Source organism: Hypanus sabinus, chromosome 3 (genome assembly GCF_030144855.1).
Source record: "Hypanus sabinus isolate sHypSab1 chromosome 3, sHypSab1.hap1, whole genome shotgun sequence".
Taxonomy (NCBI): Eukaryota; Metazoa; Chordata; class Chondrichthyes; order Myliobatiformes; family Dasyatidae; genus Hypanus; species Hypanus sabinus.
In genome coordinates this window covers 144,386,832-144,411,292 of record NC_082708.1, presented here as the reverse complement: position 1 = coordinate 144,411,292, position 24,461 = coordinate 144,386,832, and the positions used below count along the sequence as shown (strand labels likewise).

General features: G+C 37.9%; 1 protein-coding gene across 3 annotated transcripts; it reads right to left on the bottom strand.

The window, feature by feature from the left end:
* Positions 1 to 48: 48 nt before the first annotated feature.
* On the bottom strand, positions 49 to 24,437 carry rnf170 (ring finger protein 170). 3 transcript variants are annotated; one of them, XM_059965284.1, is made up of 7 exons: positions 24,269 to 24,432; positions 21,703 to 21,855; positions 17,770 to 17,857; positions 15,709 to 15,817; positions 11,392 to 11,465; positions 6,231 to 6,341; positions 49 to 2,250 (listed from the first exon to the last, which is right to left on the bottom strand). In XM_059965284.1, exons 2-7 carry the CDS (start codon positions 21,837 to 21,839, stop codon positions 1,981 to 1,983), a joined length of 789 nt encoding a protein of 262 aa, XP_059821267.1. In that variant the 5' UTR covers positions 21,840 to 21,855; positions 24,269 to 24,432; the 3' UTR covers positions 49 to 1,980. The 3 variants fall into 3 exon arrangements, with proteins under 3 accessions (XP_059821267.1, XP_059821268.1, XP_059821269.1); XM_059965285.1 differs by lacking the exon at positions 24,269 to 24,432 and adding an exon at positions 23,155 to 23,215; XM_059965286.1 differs by lacking the exon at positions 49 to 2,250 and adding an exon at positions 4,632 to 5,547 and having other exon boundaries at positions 24,269 to 24,437.
* Between the last annotated feature and the right edge of the window lie 24 nt (positions 24,438 to 24,461).

Sequence of the window (24,461 nt, the reverse complement as noted above, 5' to 3'; positions counted from 1 at the left end):
ATTTATAATTATTAGAAATACACACAAAATCTTTAACAAAGTGCAAGGATGTTTCTATATAATCTGTAATATGAATTTCTAATATTTTATAGAACATTGGTATTTGCCAGCTAGTTTTGAGGCATTTTAATACATGCTGAAATGTTTTACTATTCTAAAGCTTATGTCCTGCATGTGAATAAAATGTAAAATTGCAAAGGCTGCAAATCTGAAATAAAATGAAATTAAATAGCACAAGTCAGGCAGCATCTTTTGAAGAAAAACAAGGACCTTTGATTTGAAACATTAACTGTAAAACCTTAAATTTTCCTGTTGCAGCAAACTGTTAGAAGCAGGGGATGGATAGAAGGGAGTATCTTTGAGAGCCAGGTTATATGGGTAGTGGCAGCTGTTACAGTAATAGTAAAACTAATTACTGTCAAGCTGTATTAATGGAGAAAGTAGAACTAAAAGTTACAGCTAGGACTTAATTCTTCTGCCTGTATCATTATATTATGAAATTTGAGTTTTTACAAATGAAAGACACTTGCATTACTCCTTGTTACAGTAGGAAATATTAAAGTTGATCCTAAAGACTGGACAAAGGTCTTCTGTACACCAGTTTCTCCAAGGATGTGGAAACAATACTGGCTTTTGAATGCAGTGCACCAGATAGGAAAAAGTACAGCTAAACATTGCTTGGGGATGGAATCCTAGGTCTGGGAGAGATTAAAGGATTTTTGAATTCTCCTTTCATTGCACCTGCATCTAAAGACCAGAGGAACTATAGCTTTGCTCAGATGTTATTGTACATTGTCTTTGTAAGTCTTGCCAAGGCTTCATTGCTATCTGGATTGAGTTGTTTTTCCAATTCAAAGCTAAAATATTAATAGCAGTAACTTATCATTACTGCAATTTTTAAGATTAGATCCCTATATTAGTTAAGTTCAGGAAGGTAGAGTACTTCACTAACCTGTACTCTTTCCTGCCCTCCCATTAGACAAAAGATACAAAAGCCTGAGAACACATACAACAAGGCTCAAAGTCAGCTTCTATCCTGCTGTTGGAACACTATTGAATGGTTCCCTAGTAACATAAGATGGAACCTACATCATTGTGGCCTTGTGCTGTCTACCTGGACTGCACTTCAGTACTGTAACATCATTCTGCATCATTATTGCTTTACCTTGTACTTCAATGTAATGTCAATGATTTAGTTTGTAAAGATGGCATGCAAAACAAGTTTTCCATTACATTTCATGTTAGAATAATAAATCAATTTGCCATCTTTATCTTCAAAGCTTAAATCTCCCACTCTTAACAACCATAGGGTAAATAATACCCTAAATTCAGCATACTATTATACCATTTCTCATGTCAATCTCCATAACTACTGTACCCCATCTTTCAACTGTTTCACAGTTAAGCATCTCCAATGCATGCATATCTTTATTTGTGAGGATTAGGTTATGAAAATAGTGCTTTCTAGAGAAAGACTGGTGATTTAAGTACAAATCAATATTTTTAATAAGCCAATTGTTCAGTTTGCTACATGGCTGAAATCCAAAATTATTGCAACAGTATCCAATAAAATAAAACTTTGTAGAAAACAGGTACAAAAACACACTGCTATTTACAATAATGGCTTTTGCTTTAATATTAAAATTCCTAACTGTACATATAATATTCAATTCTAGTTTTTATATACAAGGTGAAAACAAGAAATCTAACTACAATTTCCTACCAATTGAGTTTTCATGTAACCAAATCTCACATTAACAAAAAATGACTATAGGCCCCAAATTGACACCTTAATTATATCTCATTCAATGATCTCCAGTTCTCAGTGATTCTTAGTATAATAGAGCTTCATATTTCCTTAGCTATTTCAATTAGACTTGCATTAGTTTGCAACAGAATAACCTGCTCATCATAAGTAGGAAGTCCTTTACAGAAAAACATGCATTTTAACTTAGTTGCAATCATTTTAATAGGAACATTTCATCTATTTAATCTCTGAGTCACTGCCTCCCGATACATAATGGAAATATAGATGAGAAGTAGAAAAATAACAAAAAGGTCATCCAGAAATCCTAGAATTCCAAAGAAGGCCTCAGGAATAAAGTCCAGTGGTGATGCTAAGTAAAATAAGGCACCCGCCAGGCAAAGGAAAATTCGTATTCGAAACATCCAGAAAAGACCACTGATGGAAAACAGTTCTGTAAAGGCATGGCGCAGTAGCGTGGGTAGATCCATTATGCGATCCATAAGCTGCAATAAAATTTAATTACTCATTTTTAAAATATTACATGTGCATAGATGACACTTTTTGTGCAAGTCAATCATGCAAAAGTAAGAAATAATAGCTCAAAGCTAAAAATGAGAGAAATGAGGAACATGCCTCAAAGTCTAAATATTAAGTTTTAACGTTTATAACTTGATGATATTGAATGGAATTGAACCATCTGTTTAAAACTGACTGGATCAAGGCAACTACTTTTAAACTATTTGCCTGAAGGCTTTTCTTATAAAATTTTATGTAAATTTGGTTTAAAACTATCAAGTAAACCTTCAAAGAGCTGAAGCATGCTTTGAGTTGAAAGGTTAAGAAGTTCCAAGGACTTGCCAAGTGGAATGGGTTATCCATTAAAATATATTAATAGGAAAGTAAAAATAAAATTGTTTTGGGTGGGTGGAGTGTGGCTGTAGCAGGGACAAGAATGTGGAAAAAGATTGTTTACAAATTCTTCAGAATTTTGGAATAATTAAACAGGGATTTAATAAGCAAAGTCTATTGAATTTCACAACAGAAGTCAAACAATACTTTACCCTCTAGTGCCTCCCTCTGGGTAATCGCTGGTGATTCAAAAGTGTTGTAGCTGGGGAGGATGGAGTTTGGCCAGGATGGGATACAAAACTAAATGGTGGTTGGTATTGTTGTCTCATTCAAAGTAACAGTACTAACAATAATTAGTCAAAATAAATAAGCTCTAATTGCAAATAAAATTTCAGAAAATAAATCTGAAATAACAGAAAATACTGGAAACATTCAGTAGGTCCGGTAGCAATTGGGGGAAGAGAAACATTTAATGCTTCAAGTTGGAGATCTTTTAGCCTAAAGGAGAGTCTCTGAAAGGAAATATTAAATGTTTCTCTTAGTTAAATCAGCTTGAGATGCAGAATTTGCTAGGGAAATGCTTGTTTTATTTTCCCAAATGATCAGCACAAAAGAATTTTTAACAAAAATTTTTTGTTTACAGTGTAGTGTTTTTCCAAGATTGCTTTTTGAAAAATAAAATATGCAAGAACATATCTAGAACAAAACAGCATTACTGGAGACTCTGTAATTCTGCATCTTATCTGAATATAAGGGAATATAAAATAAATTATTAAGAAATATACTGTGCAGACAAAAGCTTTAAAGTCTGTTAAAATTAGTTTGATACATGAAATTAACAGAATGAAAAACTGATCACTGTCCCTAAGCAATAGAAAATATCTTAAAAATAACCTGTTAGAGATCTCTGATAAATCTCAGTCACTGTTCTACCACTCTATGGCCAGATTTGGAATGTTTTCTTGTCCAAACCCTCTCTGAGTCTGCCCAAATTATACTGGCTCCAAAAATAACTGAATCATACAAGCTTGGACATAAAGGCAAGTGGAGAAAATATGACCAGCGATATTAATAAAAAGGGAAGAAAGTGATTAGATGTTTGAGTGGATTTTGTCCTTTTTAGTCACAATAGCAGAATGAAATAATGTGCATTCATTCACCTAATTTCTAGAGGTCAAACTGTCACTTAGAACTAAAAAAAAAGCTTGATACAGCAGGTTGATCACTGGAGCATGCAATTCAGTGAATGGCATGATTTGAGAAAAGATTTCACAAGCTGGTGTTGGTAGGGAAGGCTGTGAAATATGACAAACAATTTGGTTTGTCATATTGCAAATTACTAGCTCATCCAAGTTATGGCACTTATTTTTTCATAGCTATTTTGGGGAACGATACACATTTCAAGATATTTTTAATATTAAACTTGCTATAATACCATTATAATTGGTATTTGCATAGATCAAGCAGAAAATCAGCAAAGTGTGAGAAAAGTTAAAATGTATCCAAGTAAACTTGACTTAATCAAAGTGATCGTCCGAGGCTACGTCCACACTAGACCGGATAAATCTGTAACCGAAGCCCTTTCTCTTCGTTTTGACCCTCCGTCCACACTGAAACAGCATTTTCCTCCTCGAGAAACGGAGCTTTTCTAAAACACTCTGTGTGTAAATCTGAAAAAACGATTAGGTGGTGTAGTGTGTATGGGGTAACCAAAGCTTTTTAAAAACACTGTCATGACATGGTGGCAGTGCAGCATTTCATTGTTTTCTTGAACGTAACCTCCAACACCACAACAATGGCAGACGGCTTTAGGAGACTGTCCCTGAGCAGAATGTTACTGCAGCTTTGCAGTATGACAGAGAATTTCAACGCCCCACACAACTTAACAATTTCAGAACAGACGGCAACGAGACTGAAGCCAGAAGAGTTAGAAATGTACTCACCAAATACTTTGACCCATAACTTACTGAATAAATAAGTATACTCACTTTGCCTTGTTTTCTGTCCTTGTATGAAGGTGGTTTACCTATTTATGCAAGAATCTCGCTGTCAATAGATGTTTAACAGCCTAATGTAACATTGTATGGAAATACAAGATAACACTGATGCAGACATGTTTCATACATTTAACAAGGTTCTTTATTAATGTATTGCTTGTGCAAACATACAATAGATACAATTGTCACTACTTCGAAACTGTCATTTTTAAAGTAGTAGCTTATGTTTGGCATAGACGTGAAAATGTTAAGGCCAAAAAATGGAAAATTGTAAGTTTCACTTTTACTCAGGTAAAAATAAAATCACTTTTGCCCAGTAACTCGTTTTATTGCACATGTTAAATACAGCAAAATAATACAGAAAGACAAGGCAAAAATAAAGGCAAACAAATGAGGTAACACCAAATTTCACTTTTGCCCAGTAACAAGCCTTATTGCATTTAGTTGTAGCTGTCGTCACTTTCATCGGTGAAGAGACTACAGCTGTAGGAAAGGTTTCCAGGGTGACCCCTCTGTGGGAGTGGGGAAGATGTTGGTGGGGTCGTGCAGGGGTCTCTGTGTTGATATGTGCAGCTATTGTAGTGGCTGTGAGGCTGGTATTGTGGCGGTGAAAATTACTTGGGGGGGAAGCCATCATATTCCTCATCATTGCAAATCCCTCTGCAACAGAATTAATCAGTTTTTCAATGTTCGTCGTCAGCTGGGTCATACTGTCTGTGAATTCCCTGTCAGTTGCCTCCATACACTCCAGTATTTGTTGTTTTAGTTTTAAGTCCTCCTGCATGAGAGCCAACAGCTGTCCATCCTTTGGCAATTTCCCTTCAAGTTTTTCTAGTCTGTAACTGGACAAACGCGCACCAAGTCTTTCACGGCGAGATTCGGCACCAAACATGTCGCTTGTTTTCTGTAGATGTGTCTTGCACATGCCCAGTAGGTGGATATTCGCCCAAATACCTGTTTTAATGTGGATGGAGGTATTTTCAAAAACACCTGGTGTGGATGCTTATCGTTCTTACGCAAAAGTGGCGTTTTCAAAGTTATCCGGTCTAGTGTGGACGTAGCCTGAGTTGGAGGGGGCTGATTCATAACATACTGTTGATACAGGTGTCCCCTGCTTTATGAATGTTTGCTTTATGCCACTTTGCTTTAACAAAAGACCTATATTAGTAATCTGTTTTTGCATTACAAAGAGGATTTTGGCTTTTATGAAAAAATTTCCCATATAAATTAATGGTTCTTCGCTTTACACCATTTCGGCTTAAGAAAGGTTTCATAGGTTTCACCTTTGTGGTGGTGGGGTGAGGAGAGAAACACCTGTATAGGTAATAACTGACATAAAAAGATCTCAAAGCCAAGAATGCCACATAAAATTGGAAGCAGAAGGAATCTTCAGATTTCAGAATAACTAAATAAGCTCATTGCCAAATATGAAAGATTTTAAAAGGTGTTTTGGAAAGTAGGGTGAAATTTAGAAGAGGGAAGATGCATAACTATGTTGCATAAGAGATGGAGACCTAATAAAGTATAAAATATTAATTTGATTGAAGAAAAATTGTTAGCTAGCTTTCTTCCTCATTATGTTTACCGATATTAATTTTTTTTCATTGTTTTACATCACAACTTTCTAGCATACTTACAGATCTGGGCTGACCAGAAAATCTTCTGTTATAATCATTTACATCTTGAATAATTTGTGTCGACTCTGGATGTTGGTCATTCATTGTGAACAACGGAAACAACAAGGTGACCTGCTCACAAGATAATTCAAATCAATAGTGACTTTTTCCTGGTACATAAAGCATACATATTAAAATAAATTAAGAAATTAATTGATTTTAACTGACAGAAGTTAACTCAAAGTATGGCTTCATATAATTACTTGGAACACGCAATGTCTTTTCAAACTTTAAACTTACTGTGTTTACAATTATATTAAGATGGGAGGTTTCCTTCAAATTAAACGGTATCCTGGAGGTGTATACAGTGTCCGCATACTGCAAACTAAGCAAAGTTCAGGATTTATAAGAGGTCATGTGAGTGAGTGTGAGTGTTAGTTTTTTAAAATGGCAAATAATGCAAAGCACGCAACTGAGTATTCAAGAATCAGTTACCGAGGATCTACTAGCAATAGCATCTGTGAGACAGTTTGGAATAAAGTCAACTCAACTACTATTCTATTCCAACTTTTTCCCCTATAAAATCTTGCCGGTTGTATACAACTGTATAGTTGGACTGGACTCTGAGAAACTACACTTAATTAAAAGGCACAAATATAAGGATAATCAAACCAAATTTTAAGTCACCAAATTTAACTTCCCAAAAATGGCAGGGAGGAAATGCATACATACATCCAAGACATTGAAAGGATACAATAAGGAAGAACTATAATTAATCTATTATGATTTGATATAACTAATATTAGAGATGTTCACATAGCCTTCCTAACAAGTAAACAAAAATGATACTATTCCAAAGGCATTGGATGTTTTGCATCAGCGTTTTAATGAATATGTAAATTAGGTCTGATATATTGAATTATTCAAAACAAATGGAACAATCTGAGAATAACACCAGGTATATGGGTTGAATAGAAGCAGAGCCTAGGTCTGAGAGCAGGAATGACAGAGGTTTGGATGATTTAAACACTGGGCTGGATTGAAGAGATTGGGGTATCAGGGCTGGTTCAGCTACTCAGCGAGATTTACTCGTCTCTGCACTGAACTGAGGCTGTGCCCTGTAACTAATGGGCTCCTGAACTGGTTGCAAAGATGACTGACTTTCGTGAACTTCCATTCTGGATGAATTTGCTTAGTTTTATTGCTTGCATAATTTATTTTCTGCACATTTTGGTGTTTGACAGAATTGGGTTTCTTTGCGGATGTCTGTAAGGAGATGAATGTCAAGACTGTATATAGTATACATACTTTGATCTTTGCGATGCCAATTTGCTTTAAACGCACAATCTACATAGCATAACTGCAAATAGTAGAGATAAATAGGATCATGTGGACATAAGCAATGAGAACTGGATACAAGTTGTCTGAATTTTGTTTTGATCTAACTTGTGAATACAGTGAATTCTGGTTAATTGGGACACATCAGGACCAATACATTTTGGCCCAATTAAGTGGATGCCCCAATTAGAAATAGTAAAAAAAAAGCCAAACTACTGCGTTACTGTGTAACAACTTACTTGTTTAAATGAAATACAGAACAAATTAGAACACTACCAATACCTCAACTTAGACCCTAATAATTATCAATGGAGGAATTCATACCGTGCCATGTTCTTTGATTAACTGTAAATGAACAAAATCAGCACAAATCCAGTGCAAGTAACAGACTGCCTTTATACAGTGATTGCATCTTCCAAACATTAAAGATGATTGTTGACATCTCCAAATTCTTTGTAGGGCCTAACTTGAAGTAGTGAAACAGTTTCATTTTCATTCCTGGTCATTTCTGGCATCTCCATGCCTGAATGCTTGAAACCATAGTTCTCAATTATCTGACTGCTCATTTCTCTCCAACTATCAATAACAACAGTCACTTTTTGAACAAAAACATATGTAACTGCTGCTATTTAAATATTTGCTCTACACACAGTGTAGCATCTAACAGCCACACAAATGTGCATAACTGATGCTAGTTAGAAACTGTTCAACAAGTCTCTTGTCCCAGTTAAGCTGCATAGTGTCCTAAATAAGCGGCTGCCCAATCTACCAATGACCTAATTAAATGGAATCTTCTTTACCTATAAATTGTTTAAATGGTCTGTAAACTATGCACAAAGGAACAATCTGAAACAAAAAATGGATCTTCAATAAATAGCAAAGTACAGGTTATAATATTTCAAGTAGGTTTTAGGTTTTGAAAATATCTGTATTAACAGACTGACTATGATAAGAGCGCAAATTTAATATTAAGTGTTAAACAGAGAAGAGGTGCAAACAATGATTTGGATCTTCTTTGTCAGGATTAAATAACTGACAACATACATATATTACACACACACATATATATTCACATATAGTGCCACATACTTCACAGAATTTCATTTCTGTACTTCACATGGAGGTCAATGATGGGGCTCAATTTATGGCTCATTCATCCCATGCCAGGAAAGACACTTTATAGTATCAAATGATGATTCCAGGACAAATGATTTGGAAGCAAAAGGGAAAATGGCTTAATTTTTTAAATGGTTTAATGTCTTTTAATTATTTGCTTTTAATTAACAAATAATTTGTACATTTGTAGTTGAGTAAATAAAGATGCTAAAGAGTATAAACATGAAAGAAAAAGTATTGTTCAAAGACAGATGGCAAGTCAGAAGACTGGACATAATAAACAGAAAGAATGTCTAAAAGATTAATAATGAATAGAAAAACATTCAAGATAAAGCTGGTTATAAAATTAAAAACCGATGAAATGAATTTCTACATACATCTTGAAGAATTAACAAAACAAGCATTGTTGTGCGTATGAATAATTAAAAGTGCCAAGAGATAGGAGATAAATATTTTGTTCAAATCTCCACTATAAATGATATAATCTCAAAAATGACTGCAAATTAGGAATTGGAAAGGAGGGGGAAATTCAAGAAAATGGCAAATCAGCAATGCCATCCTGCGGCCTTTGAGCAACTTCAGTTGATCTATTTAGTTTTCTAAAACTCTCTAGATGTAGACAAGGTTCCAATACATTGGAAAGTTACAATTTAACTCTTTGTTGAAAAAGGGAAGACAAAGCCAGAAACTACAGGCTTCCTTTGCAAAACACCATTTGCAAAAAGAGAGTAAAAGTAGTGAGGAAGTGTTCTGAAATCTGTTGGCAGAGGGGAAGAAGTTGTTCCTAAGATGCTGAGTGTGTCTTTAGGCTCCTATACCTCCTCTGATGATGGTAATAAGAACACGTCCTGGGTGATGGATGCTGTTTGTTTTAGGTATCGCCGTTTGAAAATGTCCTCAATGCTGGGGAGGCTAATGCCTATGTTTTTGCTGGCTGAAGTTGCAACCCTCTGAAGCTTTTACCAATCTCATGCATTGGCTTCTCTATACAAGACAATGATGCAACCTGTTAGAATGATTGTCACAGCACAGCTGTAGAAACTTTTTAGTCTTTGTTGACACACCAGATCTCCAATTCCTAATGAAATATAGCTACTGGTGTTCCTTCTTTATGACTATACCAACTTGTGGGGCCCAGGATATATCTTCAGAAGCGTTGACAACTCAGGAACTTGAAATTACTCATCTTTTTCACGGCTGACCCCCAATGAAGATTGGTGTGCGTGTTCCCTCGACTTAACCTTCCTCAAATCCATAATCAGTTCCTTGACAAAAACAAAATTTCTCGCTGCCCCAGGCCTCCTTAGTTGTGTTGGTTATCAACATAAATGACACATTTCACAGAATGTTTCAATGTACAATAAATTTAAATGTTTAAAAATTCTGGCATCATAAATAAATGTATCCATCTTTAATGACCTTTTCTCCATTAGATGTTCAACCATCTGGCCATTTACTGATGATCATAGCTATCATCAGCACATCACTTGCAGCACCAGAGGACCCAATGCACTTGACCACTGCTACACAATCATCAAGAGTGCCTACCGTTCCATCTCTCCACTGCATTTTGCTAAATCTGGTCATCTGTCTGTCCTCCTCCTACTTTGCCTATAGGCAGAGATTAAAGAACAAGGCACCAGAAGAAAGGGCAACAACAAAATGGTCATGGGAGCTGGAAGAGCTTTGACAATGACCTCAGTTTGAAACTACTCAGATAACAAAGCAGTCTGATGAGACACAAGATCTAGGGAATATTCACACTTGGGGAATTCAAAGCTTTCAATACTCTCCATTGAATAATAATGAGTATATTTGTCAGCCAGGTTGTTGTAATTCAATCTCATCGCCATCTCCGCTATTCGAGGCAGAGTTTAGGAGGGTTAATGGTGCCTAGCAGCAACTCCTTTGGTTGCATCTTCGGAAACAGCTCTATTCCGATCTTTAATATCTCTATTTTTCTTTTTCAGGGTTCTTTTGAAGACCCTGACCTGGAGTTACATGCTGACTACGGTTCTTTGTGGGAATGGACCAGCTCTTGGGGTTTCACAACTGGCCGTTGTTCAGCACGCCAAGGGTTCTGCCTAAGGGTTCGGCTCACCTAGGATCTTGGGGCTCTGTAGACGGGCAGATCGAAGGTTGGCATCACGGCAGGAGATGCGTGTGTCATCGGGGGAGTTGGAAGATCTTTGGGTCTTTGGGCAGAGCTCAAAAAAAGTGACACAACAGACTTTTAACATCATAAACCAATGAGCTGTTTGTTATGTCTCCCCTCTTGCTGTGAAACAGAGACACCCCTTATTAGGGAGGGAGAGCCTGTAGTATGTCGAATGCCAGGTGAACAATATAATCTTTGGAGTACTGTAAGTCTGTGTCTTCACTGTTGCTTTGCTCATGCTTGAATGCTCAGTGGTGGGTGCCAATGCTTTTGTTTTGACAGTGGGGGGAGGGGGATTGTTGCTTGCTGTTGCTTACGTGCAGGAAGGGGGACTTTGGGGTTCTAACACTTAACTGTAGTTTATTCTTTGGGGCATTCCTCTGTTTTCCTGGATGTTTGTGAAGAAAAAGCATTTCAAGATGTATATTGTTCACATTTCTCTGACATTAAAAGTACCTTTGAAAACTTCTCAAAATAATTTTGGGATAGGATAAAATGCTATTTTTGCCAATGACATTTCTATCCCGTGAATGAATCTAGAAAAAAAATCCATGTCTTCTTTTACCTTACCATTTGCCTACAAATGGGGCAATTTACAGCTCCCAACCAAGTTCCATATTTCCAATATGCAACAATGCAGGATCCTAAGGAGAAAAAAAAAGATTGATTGTAAAATAAATTTGTTTTGTGACTACTTTAACCAATTCTCATAATCTATTTTAGTATAAAAATAAAAGTCATATGATATTTCTCCTGCAAATGTTTTCCTCTTCTGTGCGAAGTTTTATTAACTTGAATTCTGGCCTTAGGAGGGGCCAATTACCAATGATTCAATGTTATCACTTTTTATTGACCTTAAAACCATTTTCAAGCAGCAGCAAACTATTAAAGACTATCATAAACACAAAATATTCTAAAGATGCTGGAAATCCGGAACAACACACAAAATCAGCAGGTTAAGCATCACGTATGGAAATGAAGGGTGAAGAAACCAGTAAAAGGTGTGTGGGAGGGGAAGGAAAGGAAAGAATACAAGCTAGAAAGTGTTAGGTGAAGCTAAGTGGGTGGGGAAGGAAGTAGAGCAGAGTTGACAGGTAGAAAAAGTATAGGACTGGAATGGAGAAATCTGATAGAGAGTAGACCACAGGAGAAAGGGAAGGAGGAGGAACACTAGGTTAAGGTGATGGGCAGGTGAAAAGAAGAGGAGAGGTGAGGGGGAGCCATTCTTCCTACATCCGTGTGCCTAACTATGAGGCTCTTAAATGTCCCTAATGTATCAGCTCTACCGCCATCTTTGGCAGTGAGTTCCACACATCTACCACTCTTGGTGGGTGGGGGGAATCTACAAACATCTCCCCTAAACTTTTGTTCACTCATCTTGAACTGATTGGCTCTGGCATTGGCCATTGTTACCCTGTGGGGGGATAAAAGCATTGGCTGTTGATGCTCCTCAACTTTATACACCGCCGTCATGTTGCCTCTTATTCTCCTTCACTCCAAAGAGAAAAGCCCTGGCTTGCTTGACCTTCCCTCATAAGACACATTCACAAAACTAGGCAGCATCCTGGTAAATCTTCTCTGCACGCTCTCTAAAGCATCGATATATTTCCTAATGAGGGAACAAGAAATGATCCAGAGCTTTATAAAACTGGAACATTACATCACAGCTCTGGAACTCAATCCTCTGACTAATAAAGGCCTACTTAACCACCCTATCAACTAGCATGGCAACCTTGAGGGATCTATAGAAGTGCATCCCAAGATCCCTCTGATCCTCTACACTCTGAAGAATCCTGCTATTAACCTTCTACTCTGTCTTCAAGTTCAATCTTCCAATGTCTATTACCTCACACTTTTCTGGACTGAATGTCATCCGCTATTTCTCTGCTGAGCTCTGCATCCTGTTTATATCCCTCTACAAGCCACAACAATCTTTTACACTGTCCACAACCCCAGCAATGCTAATGCCATCTGCAAACTCAGTAACATACTTTTCAATTCCTTATCAAACTCATTTATAAAAATTGCAGAGGAACGGTCCCCACAAAAGAACCTTGTGGAACAGTACTCGTCATTGACCTTCAGGCAGAATACATTCCATCTACCACCACCCTGTGGGCAAGCCGATTCTGAATCTATGCAGGCAAGTTTCTATGGATCCCATGCCTCATAACTTTCTGGATGAGCCTACTTTATAAGGCACTGGTGAGGCCTCACCTTGAGTATTATGAACAGTTTTGGGCTCCTCATCTAAGAAAAGATGTGCTAGCACTGGAGAGGGTTCAGAGGAGGTTCCCAAGGATGATACCAGGAATGAAAGGCTTACTTAACGAGGAATGTTTGATGGCTCTGAGTCTGTATTTGCTGGAATTTAGAAGGATGAGGGGGGATCTCATGGAAACATTTTGAATGTTGGAAGGCCTAGACAGAGTGGATGTGGAAAGGATTTTTCCTATAGCCAGGGAGGGGGGGGGAAAGAGTCCAGGACAAGAGGGCACCACCTCAGGATAGAGGGGTGTCATTTAAAACAGAGTTGCGGAGAAATTTCTTTAGCCAGAGGCTGGGAAGTTTGTGAAATTTATACCCACAGGTAGCTGTGGAGGCCAGGTCATTGGGTGTATTTAAAGAAGAACTTAATAGGTTGTTCATTAGACATGGTATCAAGGGATACTGGGAGAAGGCCAGGGAACTGGGCTGAAAAAAAGGATTGGCCTTGATTGAATGGCAGAGCAGACTTGATGGCCAAATGCCCTAAATCTGCTCCTCTGTGTTATGGAATAGAGGAAAGTTCACATCCACAGAGGGACTAGGCCAGGGGTTGGCAACGTTTACCACTGAAAGAGCCAATATGGACCCATTTCCCACAGAAAAGAAAACACTGGGAGCCTCAAAACCCGTTTGACATTTAAAATGAAATAACACTGCATACGTTTTTTTTTTGCCTTTATGCTATGTATAAACAAACTATAATGTGTTGCATTTATGAAATTGATGAACTCCTGCAGAGAAAACAAAATTACATTTCTGCATGCAACAAAAACATTTTGAACTCCGAAAAAAAGACGTTGGGTTGAAGGTTACTCCATAGTTAGCCTACCTTGGATCGAAGAATTAAAAGAAAACGCGCACTGGCGGGTGTCAGGCATTGGCAGTGGTGATGTATATTAATAGCGATAAAAAACACGTTGTAGCGGTGTGCTACACGCAGCGCTAAAATAAAGACACTGCAGTCAAAGGTAACTTTATTCGAACTAAACAGCCTTGCTTTAAAGCCTCCCTCAACCCGTCCCCGTGGGCGTGGATGCTCCAAAAGACACGTACTCACAATCTCCCGTAGGCTATCTCCCTTAGCCGGAATGGTGGCTAATTGTGAGCCGGTTCAGATGTGCCAGGAAATGGGGTCTCCACAACGTTTTTAGATTGTACAAGATCACCATAATCTTCAAATTTCGAATTACATTTCAAAAACTAACAAACCACGGGGAGCTGCAGCACAGAGATGAAAGAGCCGCATGCGGCTCCGGAGCCACAGGTTGCCGACCTCTGGACTAGGCTGTCCACACCACTCTCTGCAGTGCCCTGCGATTGAAGGTAGTACTATTTCCAGACTGTTAAACAGCCAGTTAGGATGCTCTTGCTGGTGCCCCTGTATAAAGTCCTAAACATCTGGGGACTCATGCTGAACTTCTTCAGCTGTCAAAGGTAAAAGAGGCGCTGCTGTGCTTTTTTCACCATACAGCCAGTACGTGGAGTCCAGGAGAGATCCTTAGTGATATGTATACCAAGGAACTTAACTACAGTTCCATTGATGACAATAGGATCCTTTCCTATTTCTGACTTCTATCAACACTGACTCAGTAGATGATCCCACCATGACATCCTCTCTTTCTGCAGCTGTGATAATATCCCTGATTAGCAATGCCATCTCCTCCACCTCTTACCTGCCTCCCCTTCTTTTCTGAAACATTTAAACCACAGACCATCCAGCCGTCAAATCCTGCCCTTGAGATAACCGTCTTTGTGTTAGCCACATATTGTAATTCCATGTATTGATCCACAATAAGCTTTAAGTTATTACCCTTATTAATACTTCACACATTAAAGAAAACAAATTTCAACCCCTCCAACAGACAAATGCAATATGTCTAACTAAATATTTATCCAGCAAGCTTAGAAGCATAGAACAATCTGAAACAATGGATAATGTTCTCCAGTGATCCAATTAAGCCCACTAATACTGAGAGTAATGAAAATTTAAACCCCTCCTTCCACATTTCTGAGTTTCAGATCAAGCTAAACTTGACCCGTAAGTGGATGCCGTCCCCTTGTACGAGGCCCTCTGTTGGTCGGGGCCAACCATGGATATTGCATAGTAAACACAAAGTACACTGCAGATGCTGTGGTCAAATCAAGACATACAAAAAAGCTGGATGAACTCAGCAGATCAGGCAGCATCTGAGTTCATCCAGCTTTTTTGAACCTCATGGATATTGCGTACTATCTGTCTATATCATACGCAAGCCGGAGCAGTACTATATGAGGAGTGAGGTGTTACCCATGCAGCAGACTCCCCACTTCCGTGCAGAAGATTAACCCAAAGGAATGGCAGAAACCAATATAATTTGGACCCATGGCATTGTCGGAGTTGCCAGTCAGTGTTCAACTCAACGCTGGACTCCTTAGGGACTCCAACTCCTGATTTTTCCTTGGGGGTTTAGTCCCGAAGCCTTCCCCATGAGCAAGTATAGCCACAAGGTAGTTTGAAATTAGTTTTTCTTCCCCTAGATCAGCTGCCAACCAAGGGGCTGAAGTTCAAATAAAAAAATCTAACCCAAGTACTTGAAAACTCTTTTTGCTCTCATCTATTTCAAGGCAATAATCACATACCACAAAAAAGGTGGCCACAGTTGGTTTCAACAGGGAATACAGCCAGCTGTAAGCAAATTGGACAGGACGTATCAGTGTAGAACTGGTGACGACTGCTTTCAAATCCATTCTGTAATATAAGAGAATGCCCATTTAGTAAATTTGATGTTCAAGATCTAGATTTTTACATAATATATTTTGATAATATTATTTTGGAAGTCAATCATTGCATCATTCTACATAGTTCACTCTAAGTGTTTGCAATGTTAGAATCAGATCTTGCAACAGCAGGTTTTAAGGGTTAAAACTTTGCCAATATTCTTGCAGACTACATTGTTCTTTGCTTAGGGTCAATGCTTTCAAAATTGGTGTAAAGTGTCAAGAAATGAACTTCAATCAATATCAATTTGTAATCTTTTTCCTTGCTAAGATCAGTGAAATTTTTATTGCCTCCAAGCACTATTCAAAAAGCCAATTTTCTAATGTTTCATTACTGTTTTATCTACCTGGGTAATGGGGGTCCTTAATGCCCTCTTCCATTGTTAATGTTAGGAAGGATGTACAGAAGCCTGAAGGCAAATATTCAGTGATTAAGGATCTGCTTCTTTCCCTCTGCCATCCGATTTCTAAATGAACATTGAACTCATGAATACTAACTTTTTCATTATTTCCATTTTAACACTATTTTTAATTTAAATATAATTTAAATATAAACTTAGAAAAAACCCAGTGGAAAAAAAAGCAGTCATAGCTTCGGATTGAACAAAAGGACCTCTCCTGGGCTCCAAAATAGCATCAAGGTAGGAATGCAACAAATCACCATTGAGCCTTCTGGATATGTAGTGGGCTAATCGATGAAACATTGAGGAAGGTGGGTGCCCACTTGAAAACCCCTGGGTGTCAACCCTGTGCCACGCCCAACACCAAGGCAGTCTTGTGCAAGTGCACATGACCCATTGGCACAAGAGATATTAACATCTTATCATTTGTTTCTTGATTTTGAGATATACGTACACACATTCACACACACACACACACGTATACATATATACTATTTATTTATATTCATCATATATTGCATTGAACTGCCACTGCTAAGCTAACAAATTTCACTACATATGCCAGTGATATCACACTTGATTCTGTTCCAACCTTACAGCAATACAACCAGATGATCAGTCATGTGCACTTTTCTTTGTACTCTTAATTAACTATATTATGAAACTATTCTCCACTGTCTTTCCTCTATTATCCAACTATTTGCCAATACTTGAATGGTTCACATGCCAGTCATTGCTACAAACCTACTGCTAGTGATGACTTTGCTCAACTTGGCAAGCCACCTCCAAATTTCTCTCAGAGTTCTACCCATAGGTTCTCCATCATCTACAAATATGGAATAGGCACTCAAATGCACACCAATGCCATATATTTGTCAGTTCTGCTTTGTTGTGACCACCTCATCAACACCCTATCTGCATATAGGAAGGAGCATTAATAGCACCCGATTTTTGAAAGAGAAAATCAAAACTATTTTGAGTAGAATGAGATAGGTCATATCTATTTAAATTGACAGAGGAGGCCCGTTTAAAACATCTACAAACGTACTGCAAACACATGGTGCATAAAAGATTTTTAACAACATGGTATGGTTAACAATTTTGCTGCAAAATAGTTTTCTATGATATAATGTGACAATGGTGAAAAAATTTATGAGTCCTACCCACCCTGCTTAGACTCTGCCCCACTCCCATCAGGGAGAAGGCTACAAAGCATCCACGCCAGGACCACCAAGCTCAAATAATTACTTTGCCCAAGCAGTAAGGCTGATTACTATTACTATACCATTACTATTACTCATCCTGTCAGACTCAACTTATGTATAAATACTCCTGTGTCTAGCATCATTTATACAATCAATGGATATAAGCTATATTAAGTATTTATATTTATTGTGTTCTTCATCATATTGTGTTTCTTATTCTACTGCATTGGATCCGGAGAAACAATTATTTCTTCTCCTTTACCCTTTTGAACTGGAAATGCCATTGAATATTCTTGAATCCTGAATAAAGCTTTTACCTGGGAATTTAAAGCCTCAGCTTGGAGATGTTGTCGGAGCTCCCTTACATGTTCCTGATTCTCGGGGTGGATGTTTTGCTGCTCGTTTCTACAAGAGTATATGAAAAAAAATTAGCCAGATTAAAATATCACAAAAAGACTTTAAATATTCCTGCAAGCAACATGACCTCATCGAATATTGAACGGTCTAGAGAGAGTGGATGTTTCCTATAGTGGGGGAGACTAGGACCAGAGGGTGCAGCCTCAGAATATTGGGACATCCCTTTAAAATGGGGAGGAGTAGGAATTTCTTTAGTCAAAGAGTGGTGTATCTGTGGATTTGCCACAGATGGCTGCAAAGACCACAGCAGAGGTTGACAGGTTCTTGATTAGTAGCGGTGCCAAATGTTATGAAGGGAGGCAGGAGAATGGGGTTGAGAGGGATAATAAATCAGCCATGATGGAATGGTGGAGCAGACTTGATGAGCCAAATGGCCAAATTCTGCTTCTGTGCCTATGGTCTAAACAGATTTTAATTTAGATGGATTGTGAATCTGAATTAAAGAGATTTTCTTTAAAAAAAAAACACATCAATCATGAAGATCGAAAGTTACACAAATTTCATGGGTTTGGGTCATGCAATAGGTTCTTAATCTAAATAAGGTCCAAAAATAACTAGATTTATTGAATTAAATTTTAAAACAATCACTTTTTAATTTAACTGTAGTCTATTCAATGTCAGTCCTCAATCCAAAGCACAGAAGCAATAGGCACATGGGACCATCACTACCTACAGGTTGCTCTTGAAGTCACAAACCGTCCTGACTCAAATTAATTGCTATTCCTTGAATTGAATAATTGACTTTATTTCTTACATCCTTCACACACATGAATAAAAATCTTTATCTCTCCATCTAAATTTACAATCATAGTAATTTATAATAAATAGGTCAATGTAATATAGAACCATGGAACACTACAGCACATAAATCAGGCCATTCAACCCTTTTAGTCTGTGCCAAAACTTTATTCCTCTAGTCCCATTACCTGCACCTAGTCCATAATCCTCTAGACCACTCCCATCCACTTATCTATCCAATTTATTCTTAAAACCTAAGAGTGTGCCCACATTTACCATGTCAGATGGCAGCTCCTTCCACACTCCCACCACACTGAGTGAAGTTCCCCCTAAACCTTTCCCCTTTCACACTAAAGCCATATCCTCTCGTATTTATCTTTCTTAATCAAGTGGAAAGACCCTACTCGCATTTACTCTGTCTATACCCCTCATAATTTTGTAAACCTCTATCAAATCCCCTCTCATTCTTCTATGCTCTAAGGAATAAAGTCCTAACCTGTTCAATCTTCCCTTGTAACTCAACTCCTGAAGACCCAGCCACATCCTAGTAAATCTTCTCTGCACTCTTTCAATCTTACTGATATCCTTCCTATATTTAGGTGACCAGAACTGTGCACAATACTCCAAATTTGGCCTCACTAATGTCTTATACAACCTCACCATAACATCCCAACTCCTATACTCAGTTCCCATGTCAAGCAGTGATGCAGCCAGTCAGGATGCTCTCAATTGTGCCCCTGTAGAAAATTCTTAGGACTTAGGGACCCATACCAAACCTCAACCATCTGAGGTGAAAGAGGCACTGTTGTGCCTTTTGCATCACACAGCTGGTGTGTACAGACCACACTAGGTCCTCAGTGATGTGAATGCTGAGGAACTTAAAGCTGTTACCCCCAGATCCATTGATGTCAATAGGGGTTAGCCCATCTCCATTCCTCCTGTAATTCACAACCAGCTCCTTTGTTTTAGCAACACAGAGAGAAGATGATTTCTTGAAACCACTGTGTCAGAGAGATGACTTCTTCCCTGTAAGCCACCTTGTTATTGTTTGAGATTAGGCCAATCAATGTAGTGTCATCGGCAAATTTAATTAGCAGATTAGAGCTGTGGATGGCAATACAGTCATAGGTATACAGAGAGTAAAGAAGGGGACTCAGTACACATCCCTGAGGGACTCCTGTATTGAGAGTCAGATGGTTGGAAGTGAGAGAGCCCACTCTTACCACCTACTGGCGATCTGAAAGGACGTCCAGGATCCAGCTGCATAAGGCAGGGTCAATTGCCTAGGCTAAATCCTAAAAAATCCATAGTAGTACCAGTTCAGAAGGTGGCAATTTCAAGGGCAATAAAAGACAGCAAAAAGTGCTGGACTTGTCAGCGTTGCCTACATCCTAAAAAAGTTTCTAAAAATTTGAGTATGAAATTGAAATTTAAAGTATATGACTGTAACCGCTGTGCCCCTACATCCTCAACAAGAATTTAAAAGATTTTACATTTATCCTTATCATATTTGTTCCCTTTATATATTTCCCTGTTTATTAAAATCGTCTAACAATTTGTTTACCTCTCTTGCTGTTTTATATGTAATGTATGAAAATCTTTAGCTCATTTCCTCATCCCACTTTATTTATTATATTCACATACACACACAAAAATGTTTAAAAGATAAATTTTGTTAGCCTTCCATGTTTAAATACTTCCCAAAACCTGTATCATGATACATTTCTTGTTACTGCTAATTCTCTCAAATTCTTACAAATATTGATGACATTCTAAATGTAGTAAAATTGTATTTTAATACTGTAAAATAAAATGGTAACTATCTGATCACTACTATATCCATTACTAACTGGTTAGTAATTTTGTCTTTCATTTAAATATATAAACAAGCAATTAACATCTAAAATCATTAATTTCTTCAACTGGGATAAATACATTTATTATATGGTTAAGTTCCATTCCTCAGTTAAATCACACCACATTGCTATACTACCAAGTACGAGCTACTCACTTTCAGAAATGCACCTTTGGCCCACTAATCCAAAGCCTTTTATGCCTTTATCACTGAAGTGCTCATTCAGACACTAAAGTTTCCAAGAATACCTGCCTCCATCTTCTCAGGCAGTGTATTCCAGATTGGGGGAAAAAATTCCATAGATCTCTTCTGACTTTTTTCTTCTTTGCCTTAAACATGATTTTAGATATTTCCATTTTGAGGAAGTTTCTCACTACCTTCCATATTTAAGCTCCTCAATTCTATATAATAATTTAAAAAGTCGTCCCCTAGTCTTTCCTGATCCAAGAAAAATATGTGCTGCCTATCTATTCTGTCTCAGCTTACAACTGAAATGCTTCATACCAAGAAATATCTTGGCAAAATTCCTTTGAAATAGATTGTTTATTGAATGATCGTGCACAACATATTTGTTGCTTGCATTACAAAATAGTGAATCTCAGAACCATTTCACTGGCATGTAGTGTGACATTGAAAAGACACATATAGATAGAAGACAAGATCTTTCTCGAAAGATGAATAGCTGAACCAACAGGGAAAACTAGTTCCTAAACAATAAAAAAAATTGAAACAAAGTGCCTATCATGAACGTACATGCTCATAAAAATAATGGAAATCGTACAAACTTGTCATTGTGACTGCATCACTTGGTTGTGATGGATTTTCTCCACATATTGTCATTAAAAAGCATCTGCAAAAAATTCAGATGCAATGTCTCCACCTGATATGTCAATTTATTTTACCTTGACAGATGCTGCTTGATCTGCTCAGTGCTATTTTGTTCCAGACTCCAGCATCTGCAGTCTTTTGTCTTCTAATAAAACATTCATTTGCCATTTTTCTCAAATGTTCTTTCAACTTACGAGACATTTTGCCATTTTTATTTCTTTTAAATCCATTTTAAAAGGAGACCACTTCATTTAAATTTTTGTTCTTTCATTGATTGCACCCTGTCACACTAGAATCAGCAACTATTTGTATAATATGGCAAAATCTGTAAAGGATTAGAAGAGTTGGTAATGTGCAGCATTTAAAATTGTGTCAAAGATAAAATTAAATAGATCAAAGTATATATTCTCACCTATACAGGAATGTTACCAAACTGCCTAGCATCGTAATGGTGATTGTTATAGTCAGAAGAACCTGATTGCTTATTCCTTCAATCAGTGAAACATCATCAGTTCTTGTTCCAAGCGCATGCTCTGGATGCTGTTCCATGCCAGATGACAGATCCCTAAATAAAACATAAATGATCAGCACCCAGAGCAAATGATACCTTGTACTATATACATTTAAAATTCATGACAACTACAGGAACTTTATCAGCTGAAAAAGTGTTTCGTTTGTAAAATAAGAACAGCTATTCTATTACCACTACAAATACAGTGCCTATAAAAAGTACTCACTTCCCTTGGAAGTTTTCATGCTTTATTGTTTTACAACATTCAATCACAGTAGATTTAATTTGACTTTTTTGACACTGATCAACAGAAAAGAATCATGTCAAAGTGAAAACATGTCTCTACAAATTTACCCCTTTCACTCAGTATTTAGTAGCTGCATCTTTGGCAGCAATTACAGCCATGAGTCTGTGTGGTTAGGCCTCTATCAGCGTTCTTGCTTCTGGACACTGCAATTTTTCCCCATTCTTCTTTATAAATCTGCTCAAGCCTCGAGTGAACAACTCTTTCAAGTCCAGCTACTAATTCTCAATCGGATTGAGGTCTAAACTCTGACTTGGCCACTCCACGACATTCACTTTGTTGTTTATAAGCCATTCCTGTGTAGATTTGGCTTTATGTTTGGGATCATTGTCTTGCTGAAAAACAAATCTTCTCCCAAGTCATAGCTCTCTTGCAGACTGCGTTAGGTTTTCCTCCAGGATTTCCCTGTATTTTGCTGCATCCATTTTACACTCTACCTTCACAAGCTTTCCAGGGCCTGCTGCATCATGCCCACAGCATGATGTAGCCACCACCATGTTTCATGGTAGGGATGGTGTGTTTTTGATAATGTGTGGTGTTTGGCTTATCCCCAACATAGTGTTTAGTCTGATGGCCAAAAAGCTCAATTTTGATTTTTATCAGACCACAGAACCCTTTTCCAGCTGACTTCAGAGTCTCCCACAAGCATTCTGGCAAACTCTAGCCAAGATTTCAAGAGATTCCCCCGCCCCCCCCTCCCCCACTGTACAGTGTGAACAAAAATGGAGACAGGACAGTCCCTTGTTGCACTCCAGTGCCAGTCACCATCTCAGACAGAAAACTACCCAGTCGCACAAACTAGGGTCTATCTGTCAGGTAGTCAGTAATTCAGGAGACAGATTTGTCTACACCCATCCTTTGCAGCTTCTCACTCAGAAGTGGCTGGATTGTACTGAAGACACTAGAGAAATCAAAAAAAAAATGTGATTCTCATGATGCCACCGGCATCATCCAGGTGGGATTGAGCTCTCTGCAACAAGTAGATGATGGCATCATCCACTACCACAAGGTTGGTAGGCAAACTGTAGAGGGTCCAACGACGATCTCACCTGCAGACCAAGATAAGTCAGGACCAGCCTCTCCAGCACTTTCATCGTATGAGATGTGAGGGCAATAGTTTTTTTCCCTACAAAAAAATTTACAATAATTGGGAAGGAATGTCTAATTATGAATGGAAGAGATCTATCTACTATAGATACTAGTAAAGTTGCCTCTGGAGCTCAGGTTTATTTCAACATGAAGTAATTTACAATAAAAAAGAATTTGATAAATTTATATAAATGGATGTAAAAAACACAGGAGGTTAAAACACAAAGAGAAAGTGCAGCAAGAAAACAATTATATCCCTTAAATAACTATAAATGCTTACTTTCTAAGATCTCACCCGTTTTTAATCTCAGAAAATTCATATCTCGACCAACTACAAACTTGAATTAACATTTTATTGAAGAACCATTCAATGGATTACTGATGGTGGAAGTAACTAAAGTAACTAAAATTCTTAAGGGTTGACAATATACCATTAAAGGAATAGTCAGTTCTTTATATTAAACAAAATTTTGAAATACTGGCAACTCCAACAATAAACTGGATTAAGAGGATCTTAAAAAATTAATTCCACTTCTTCAGAAGAGTACTGAAAATATTGAATTAAATATATTCTTAGGAAGTTACCACTAGAATGCAATATACGACCTTCCAGAATGATATTTAACTCAACATCAGGAAAAAGTCTGTTTCACTCCCAGTTCAGTTCAAACTTTATAATTCTGTCCTTGAGTTACAGAAACATTCTGTATCCAAAACATTATATCACACCCCACCCCATCATTGAACACGTCCAAAGACTTATTCTAAAACTTCTAATTGCCTAATTCTTACGACGAGAGAAATACTGAAAATATTCAGGCCATACAATAGCAATGGTAAGCGCAACAGTCAACGTTTCGACTAGAGACCACTGTAACCCGAAATGTTAACTTTGGTGCCCCTTCGAGAGATATCTGATCTGCCGTGTATTTCCAGATCTGCGTTTTTATTTACATGCATGCACAAACAATTGGAAGACTTTAAAGCAATCTTATTCTAAGGCCAGAAAACAACTGCACAGCAGGGAAATAATCAGAGTGTTAGGCTTAGGACTAGCAGGCCGTCCCTCATTACCTGCCCTTTACAGCACAAACAACTTCGCTAACGCGTTCAGGGTTACTCGGTTGTTTCTTTCGCTCCTGCCGCAAACGCTTTTCTTCCTTGCGTTTTCTCAAGTCATGTCGCACCAGGAAGGGGGGTTACGGCCGACTAGTACGACGTGCCCCCCGCCCTCGAGTCCAACCGCACGGCGCGCAGGCGCAGTCGC

Coding starts and splice junctions, on each gene's coding strand:
- rnf170 (XM_059965284.1), bottom strand. CDS start 21,839: ATGGAACAGCATCCAGAGCATGCGCTTGGAACAAGAACTGATGATGTT. Junction 11,466..15,708: donor CTGTGGCCACCTTTTTTGTG/GTATGTGATTAT, acceptor TTTTCTCCTTAG/GATCCTGCATTGTTGCATAT. Junction 2,251..6,230: donor TTTCTGGTCAGCCCAGATCT/GTAAGTATGCTA, acceptor ATTTTATTGCAG/CTTATGGATCGCATAATGGA.